The sequence below is a fragment of the Thamnophis elegans genome, chromosome 9 (assembly GCF_009769535.1).
Source record: "Thamnophis elegans isolate rThaEle1 chromosome 9, rThaEle1.pri, whole genome shotgun sequence".
Taxonomy (NCBI): Eukaryota; Metazoa; Chordata; class Lepidosauria; order Squamata; family Colubridae; genus Thamnophis; species Thamnophis elegans.
Window position 1 is genome coordinate 38,359,883 of NC_045549.1, and position 9,402 is coordinate 38,369,284.

The following is a 9,402-nucleotide window of genomic DNA, read 5'->3' on the forward strand; positions in this document are numbered from 1 at the left end:
TAGCAGCTACAATATTTTATGATAAATGTGCTCCTCAGTAGGATGGGAAAATTATTTAATGACTTAATGTTAAGATAACGTATGAATCAAAAGCAATTAATGGGAGGCTTATCCAAGGGAGAACCAACAGCATCAAAATGAAACATATATTTTAAAATGGAGGAGATCCATTAAATATTCTATAATATGATATTTTGATGACCATATAACAGCAATCTTGGACATTGGAAGGTAAAGAAATGCATTTACTGTATAAATACTAAAATTGCAGTTACATAAAGTGTAATTATATATATAATTAATTATAATTATTCCATAGTCATCAGTGGAGTAAGACGGCACATTGCAGACTTTCTATATTTGAGAGCGAAATAGATATTATCATTAGTTTATATGAAGAGATGTATATTTTCCAGATAAGCTAAAGTGGAGGTCAGGAACTGATCTATATTATGGATCTAGTTTTAATGATTTGTTTAATCAAACATGTTTACTCCTATTCTGAAAAGAAGTTTACAAGACAGTAAGTCTCACCATTTTCAAATGACTTCCAATCTCCCTGATTTACAGGAGTAATTATTCATTTTAGCAATACCATGTGCTCGGATGGAATTAAATTGGGTAATATAAATTGTAAAGTGACTTCATAATTTTTATCCAAGATCTTTGGGTACATGTTTCTATTGAAATTTCAATAAAATGTTTATAAGTAAGACTTATAAAGTTTAAAGAAAGCCTGCAAGAAACTCTGTAAAACATCCCCTACTTTAAGAAGTAGACATGTACCAGAATATCTATCTGAATTTTTTTAATGCAGAATCAGATGTGGCTCCTGGTCTGCAAAAAATAAAGTTTTTTTTATGCCTGATTAACAATTCAAAATTTTTGATTAAGATGAATAGCCATGCAAAATAAATAAATAAATTAGCAGAAATGCCACACTCCCTAAAAATATATTCTTTAAAAACCATCATCAAATTAAATGAAAACTGATTTAATTAATTAGGGATGGGTAATGTTTAGCAAAACAATAGCTGAGTTGCATCTTCCAAAAGTTCCAGGGAAGCATGGCCAGAATTCATGTTGTCTGGAAATTCTGGAACAAGTCACATCTTGTCTCTTGGATTTATGTTGGGGAGGATTGGAATAATCAATTAGAAAATCTACATATGTATACACACACACACACACACACACACACACACACACACACACACTTACATATACATATATTGGAAAAACCTGCAGTAGGGAAGAATTCTGATTCTTGTTTCCAGCAAGGCAAAAAAATTATAGCAAAATTAGTAGAGAAGGTGTGGCAAAGCCCTGTACTTTATTCACATTATATTGATATGTTATTTAAAATATGAAAAATCACTCCATGTAGATTTTCTTGAATATATAACAGGCTAAAACAATCCCAAGTCATTGTTATGGTAATTATTTTCAACAAGAACCATCTTCAGTTTAAAAAGTAATAATAAAAGCTTCTAAGTGGTAGAGTAATTACACTTAACTGCTGTGATTAAAATATATGTAATTTTTCTGCTTTAGAAGTTGGATTGCTTCAAAGATTACATAACTAATAAAGTATCAAAAAGTTCAATTATCTCCTACCAATGTATTTAATATGAATTTCTGCAGCTAGGCATAAATCCCTCACCTGAATACAATTTATCACTTGAGATGGGATTAATAAAAAAAACAAAAAGAATTAAGCAATGGAATAAAATGTTATGATAACAAAAGTTCTTAAATAAGAAAACAAAGACAACTTGGGATCAATTCTTTCCTACCACATGGCATTATCTTATGCATACATTTGCCACATTACCTATTTAAATGGATATGTTTTGTTTTACAATATGAACAACCATATTTTGTAGTGCTTGGTGATTACTCTTCGACATACTTTAATTTAGTGTTATCACATTCAGAAAAACATGATGAGGGATCAACAAGATGCAAAAAATTATCTTAGTTTCCATGTAGTAGTTTTGTATGTTTGTGTGTATGTGTATGTGTGTTGCAGCTTAATAGTAATTAGTTTACATTTGCATAATTTTTTAATAGATGGTGAAAACTGTGGTCCAAAATTCAAAGATACGTTAACCAATAAATTGATTGATTTGATCTTGGTAAGACTAACATGTCCTAAATTCTGGCAAATTTGACACATCTCAATAAAATTAAGGTTTTTGAATCATATTAATGGAACCATAAATTTTATAAATAAATAAATAAAATAAATGCCTGATTTGTCTTTTGGGGCTATTTTTAAATAGATACATGTAAAAAGGCTTTGTAAACATTTTCCAGATGCAAGACAAGTATTGGAAAACAGTTCTAAGTAATTCTTTAGAACTCTGTCCTGGCAGCAGTTGGATGCTGGAGCATCACTAATATAGCATGTATTACTTAATAGGGCTTGCTCAGAAAGTATCTTCAACAGACATCTCCTCCCAATATTCTAAGAAGAGCATCTTACATAATGCTCACTTTTGCAAGATCTACTGTTCATTCTTTTGAGTTCTACATATGGAATTGTCAAGATCAGCTATATGAGCAGTGGTTAGAGTGCAATACTGCAAGCTACTTCTGCTGATCACCGGCTGCCAGCAGTTTGGCAGCTCAGATCTCACCAGGCTCAAAGTTGACTCAGCCTTCCATCCTTCCGAGGTTAGTAAAATGAGGATTCAGGTTGTTGGGGAAAATATGCTGAGTCTGTAAACCACTTAGAGAAGGCTGTAAAGCAGTGGTTCTTAACCTGGGTTCAATCGAACACCAGGGGTTCAGTGAGTCAGTCTCGCAGGTTCGGTGGAGATCAAGACACACACCCGACTCATATGATTTGTGATGACACGCCCCACTTGTCCATTATTGGCTGCAGGTGATACCGTCACATCGCTTGGCCTATCTGTGCTGCAGGGAATTTGGTGCGCCCAGTAGTCGAATTGTAACTGTCACGATGGTACGTCATGTGATTTCTTTCTTAATATTTTAATCCCTTCATACTAACTACGTCGAGCAAAAAAAGAAAGTGGTCGGACGAATATGTAGAATATGGATTCACATGTATAACGGAATGTGATGGGAGTCAGCATGATTTGCAATGCCAAGTTGAGCAATTCTAGTCTAGCACCGGCAAAACTAAGAGAACACTTCCTTAAGCTGCATGGAAAATACAAGAACACACGCTGAATTCAAGGTGAAGAGAGCTAGATTCGATGAAAAGGCTACTCTGCCTGTTCTCGGCTTTGTACCCACCAACAAACCAATCCTCACAGCATCGTACAAAGTTGCTTACCTGATCACAAAGCAGGGCAAACCACACACCATTGCTGAAACACTCATAAAACCAGCTGTGTTGAAGATGGCGAATATCATGCTGGGAGAAGCAGCTGAAGTTAAGTTATCCCAAATTCCTCTTTCAAATGACACCATCAGCGACAGAATAGAGGACATGAGCAAAGACATCTTGGCTCAAGTAGTTGCAGATCTGATTTCAAGCCCGGCAAAATTCAGCCTTCAACTCGACGAGACCACAGACGTTTCCAATCTAAGCCAGCTTGTAGTATTCGTGCGCTATGTGAAAGACGACATGATAAAGGAAGATTTTTTATTTTGTAAGCCTCTTACAACAACAACTAAGGCAGCCGATGTGAAGAAACTTGTGGATGACTTCTTCAAAGACAACAATCTTTCATGGGATATGGTTTCTGCAGTTTGTTCGGACGGAGCTCCAGCCATGCTGGGAAGAAAGTCTGGTTTTGGTGTGCTAGTGAAAGCCAATGCACCACACATTATTGTTACGCATTGTATTCTGCACAGGCATGCGTTGGCAACAAAAACCTTGCCTCCAAAACTGGCAGAAGTATTAAAAATTGTAGTGGAATGTGTGAACTATGTGCGAAATAGTGCTCTGAGGCACCGCATCTTCAGGGAGCTGTGTAAAGAAATGGGATCTGAATTTGAGGTACTTCTGTACCATTCTAAAGTTCGGTGGTTATCCCGGGGACAGGTGCTGAATCGTGTTTTTGCCGTGCGTGTGGAATTAGCCCTGTTTTTGCAAGAGCACCAACATTGTCATGCAGATTGCTTCAAAAATTCTGAGTTCATTCTCATTTTAGCGTATATGGCTGATATCTTCGCAGCTCTCAATCATCTCAATCAACAGATGCAGGGCGGTGGAGTCAACATCATCGATGCGGAAGAAAACCTGAAGGCTTTTCAAAAAAAGCTACTGTTATGGAAACGACGAATAGAGAACGATAACTTTGCAAACTTTCCCCTGCTAGACGACTGTGTAAGTAAGATCGAAGATGTATCTGGAATCGGAGACATTTCTGTACCCGTGGAACTGAAGCAAGCAATTGCCATGCACTTAGATTCACTTGCAAAGTCTCTCGACAAATACTTCGCTACAAGAGAGTCATATCCAGCATGGGTGAGACAGCCGTTCACGTTTAGTGTTGAGACAACAGATGTCAATGATGAATACCTCGATGAAATCATTGAAATTCAGCAGAGCCAGGTTCAACAGCAATTCTTCAGAACAACAATGCTCTCAACGTTTTGGTGTCAACAAATGGTAACGTACCCTGTTATTGCTAAGAAAGCTCTGGAGATTTTCATACCGTTTGTTACAACATATCTTTGCGAGCAATCCTTTTCAAGGATGCTGGACATAAAAACGAAGAAAAGGAACAGACTTTGTTGTGAAAATGACATGAGAGTGGCACTTGCCAAGGTAAAGCCGCGCATTTCTGAACTGGTCTCTGAAAGACAACAGCAGAAGTCACACTGATTTGCAGTAAATATTCATTATTATGTTTTTGTTTTTGTGTGAAAATCATGTTTTAATATTTAATGGTTTTGTTCTTTGTTCTTAATGGTTTTGTTCTTTAATGGTTTTGTTCATTTTGTGCACCTATGTATAAAAATATACCTATGTATAAATATATACCTAAATATATACCTATGTTTTGAATTTGAAAAAAATCATATTTTATTTTTTCAATTAAGAAGGGTTCAGTGAATGCGCATATGAAACTGGTGGGGGTCACTACCTCCAACAAGGTTAAGAACCACTGCTGTAAAGCATTATGAAGCTATATATAAATCAAGGGGTTTTGCTGTAATCAGACCTACCTCTCAATTTCACTACAGGGATGTACTGAAGAATGTCTTTTGGATAAATGAAATTGAAACAACCAGATTTTGGTTAAAAATAGGTTTAATCAATAAATATGGCCATGATAATTTCAGATTCCAATGACAAACATATCCAAAGGAAAAAAAAACAGGCAAAGAAGAAGAAATGAGTCTTAAGCTTAAATTAATATTAGCAATTACATCCAAGTTCCATTATCTGTTTTTATATACAATTTCAGTACAAGCACTAATGCAATGTATTGATATATTTAACCAAAATAAAAACTTGCTCCCCTTCCATGGATAGTTTGCCTTTAAAATGGGAGGTTTTTCTCAATTTACTGACAAAAAACATTTTCTATTCTGAATATCAGTACAAGGATATCAAGACAAATAGAGTTGAGATACAGCAATTCTTCTTGGTTTTCTAAGAGTTTAACAATATATCAATCATGTAGTCAAACACAGAGTAAGATAGAGGGTCCAAAGCTAAAATATTACAGGAGTGAATTGTTTCTTTAAAGAACCATTAGTTGTAGCATTATAAACTTATAATACTTTCATACCAAAGCTACATATCTTAATTCTGCATTAACCAATCCCATTATAAGAGAGCATTACCGTTAGATTATACCATTCACATACAACAGTTTACCTGATAGATAACTTGCATGCAAAGCAAAATTAAAGTCACATTAGTTCTATAGAAAGATGGTTTGAAACTGCAATGTATTTATTTATTTTCAATAGTTTTTAATACATGTAATATATTGTGTGTACTAAACATAGATGTTATATGCTATTTAGCACATCAATGATGAGGAGAAAGGTTGCTTTGAAGCAAGAGAAACAAAGCATCTTCAACATGCTACCAAAAATTGAATATTTTTTTTATTTGAAGAAGCCTCATTTTTTCCTTAGAGAAAAAACTGCATTTGATTTAAAGAGTTGCAGATATATACTATGTCCATGTAAATTCTACTTATTTCTGATTATTTTGCCTGATTTGTCACTGTGAAGCCTTAAATAGACAAGTGCAAGCAAGTATCTCTCCAATTGTTTTAAAAATATCTGTTACTAATTTACTGATTAGATAAGTGGAATTCCTCTGAGAGACTCCAGTTTCATTATAAAAACATTATAAGTTGACAATTGTCTTTGCTGCCTGTATTAGGAGGTAAATTGTGGAGATTATACACCAATAACATTGGAAAATCTGTTTAAGCATGATGATGCCATGACTCATACAAAAACACAAATGGAATATGAAAATCGGAGATGAATTATTCCTGCTGCTGCTCTATCATCCGATAACTAAGCACTCCTACATAAACATCTATGAAAGCTTAACATCAAGTTAATTGGATTCAATCTATCAGAATAAAGTTGGAAGGAACCTTGTAACTATACCATTTCAGTTATGTAGCTGTCCAGCCTTAAAAACATAAATGAAGATGTAGAAGCATCTACATCTGTAATGGGGAACCTATGACACATGTGCCTCAGGTGGCACGCAGAGCCCTCTCTGGGGCATATTGCCTCAACCAAGCTCCACCACGCATGTGGGTGCACCTCCCACTGGCCAGTTGGCCTTTGGGTCTCTGCCATGGATGCACGGGGGCTGGGAGTATGCGGGGACGTGCACATGCATGGGCGGGGAGCCCCTGCATGGAGGCACTTGCATTGCATTTTGGGGGCTCACACAGTGCCCGGTACCCCATTTTGGTATCCAGGTTGGTGCTGGAGGCTTTCCAAGCCCAAAATGGGGTGCAGGGGGATATGTGGCCCCATGCACTCCATTTTGGCTTCCAGGTTGGTGCAGGATGCCTTCCAGGCCCAAAATGGGATCTATACCTTCTGAAGGCAAACTGTTCCACTGGTTAATTGTCTTCACTGTTAGGAAGTTTCCATCCATTGTTGCTTGTCTTGCCTTCTGCTGCTTTGGAAAATAACTTGACCTCTTCTTTGTGGTAGTCTCTCAAATACTGGAATACTACTATCATGTCACCCCAGTCCTTTTTTTGTCTAGCCTGGCCATACCCAATTCTTGCAACCATTCTTCATGTTTTTGTCTCCCTTAATCATCTTAGTTGCTCATCTTAGTTGCTCTTCTTTCCACTTTTTGCAAAGTCTCAACATCTTATTTGTAATGTTTTAATACAGTATTCCAGGCTTACTAAGGCTTTATAAAGCGGTACTAAATACATCACATGATTTTGATTCTATGCCTTTGTTTAAAAAACTAAGGGTTGTATTAACTTTTTTGGCTGCTGCCACATACAGCTGGCTCATGTTTAAATGATCATCTACTAGCTCTCACAGTTACTGTTTTTGAGTCAGATTTCATGTAATCTGTACTTGTACCTTTGGTTTTTCCTGCCTAGGTATAAAACTTTGCTTTTCTCCACATTAAATTTCATGTTGTTGGATAGGGCCCATTGTTCAAGTCTGTTTAGATCTTCTGAGCTTGTATTCTGGGGTGTTGGCTATTCCTTCCAGGTTACTGTCATCTGCACATTTGATGAGTTCCCCTTCTACTCTTTCCACCTAAGTCATTTATAAGAATATTGAAGAGTACTGGGCCTAATACAGAACTTTTTGGTACCCCACTACTTACTTACTTCTATGTAGATGTAGTGCCATTAAGGACTACTTGTTGAGTATGGTTTGTATGCCAGTTACAAATTCATCTGGTGGTGATGGTGTCTATCCCACATTTTTCTAGTTTACCAAGAATTAGGCTGTGGTCTACTTTACTGAATTCCTTGCTGAAGTCTAAGTATACTATGTCCACAGCAGAGGTAGTATGCTGCCGGTTCGCACTGGTTCAGGTGAACCAGTAGTGGTGGCGGTGGGAGACTCTGTCAATTCACCCAGATGTCATCAAGGACCTTCTGCGCATGTGCAGAATATTCTGTGTATGCCCAGATGTGCGTGCTCCTGCTACCGAACCAGTAGTGAAGAAAATAGAATACCATTACTGGTCCACAGCATGTCTTTGGTCTACTAATTTAATCACTCTCTCAAATAATTAAATAAGATTGGTTTGGTATGATCTGTTTTTAACAAATCCATACTGGCTACTAGTTACAACTATATTTGTTTCTAGATGTTCAGAGATCTGTTTTTTTTAATTATTTTTTCCAGTATTTTCTCAGGTTGATGTTGGGCTGTTTGGTTTGTAGCAGTGGTTGGATTCAATCTTTTTTTACTACCAGTTCTGTGGGCATGGCTTGGTGGGCATGGCAGGGGAAGAATACTGTAAAATCTCCATTCCCTCATGATCAACTGGGACTCGGGAGAGAATAGATAATAGAGACAAAAATGGGCAGGCTACAGAGAAATTAGTTAGCAAAGAATGAATGACATTCATAGCCATTTATTACCACTCTCCATTCTTAAAAGCAATAATTATTTATTCCATTGTTTGTAAGTGTTTTCTGGTATCCATTTATTCACTGTCAATAAAGTTAAATGCACATCAATTGGCAGAATATGAATGATGTTTTTGTTTCAAAGATGGAGGCTTCTTAAGGAGTAAGCAGAGCTTTCTATGGCAGCAATCTTTTTAATGTTTTTCTTTTGTTATAATAAGTTGGTATTCTAGACAACATTTTAGAATTAAAGGCCAAAGAATAAGTCTATTGATTAGGAAGAACTTGAACTCTTAAACAAGTTAAACTGGTAGCTGGTCACTTCAAAGCTTCAAAGTGGTGGATTTCAAATTTTAACCTATTCTATAGGTGTGGCCTGTTTTGTGGGAGGTGCCTCGGCGGTCATGTGACGGGGTGGGGATGGCTTGGCAGTCATGTGACCAGGTGGGAGTGGCCAACTTGATGTCACTCACCAGGAGATGTCATGGATTGGGTAAAATGTGGTAAAGCTCACTTAACAACACTTTTCTTAGCAACCAAAATTTTGAGCTCAATTGTAGTCATAAGTCAAGGACTATCTCTGCCTTCCTTTGCATGGCAGCCTTGTCCTAGTTAACTCCTTCTCCTTTCTGGCAATTTTCCTCTCTGTTAGAGGCACAAAAATAATCCAGACAATGTAAGGTTTCCTGCTGCAGCAGGGTGTTCGACTAGATGACTTCTGAGTAGCCTTCTACCCCTAAATTGCTGTGCTGTTTTTATTTCTTTCTGCTAACAAAGAAACCTGCCTGAAGCTCATTCCACATTCCTGCCAGATAGAGATAATGAGATAATGACCCTAGAGAACGTTTGACTCCATTCACAAGCAGGGAATCAT

The 9,402-nt window shown here is 36.8% G+C and overlaps 1 protein-coding gene across 1 annotated transcript; it reads left to right on the forward strand.

Annotated features, from left to right (window-relative positions):
- The first annotated feature begins 3,373 nt into the window (after positions 1-3,373).
- LOC116513358 (protein ZBED8-like) lies at positions 3,374-6,436 on the forward strand. Its single transcript, XM_032224392.1, has 2 exons — positions 3,374-4,750; positions 6,329-6,436. The coding sequence occupies exons 1-2, from the start codon at positions 3,374-3,376 to the stop codon at positions 6,434-6,436; spliced, it is 1,485 nt and encodes a 494-aa protein (XP_032080283.1).
- The last annotated feature ends 2,966 nt before the right edge of the window (positions 6,437-9,402 follow it).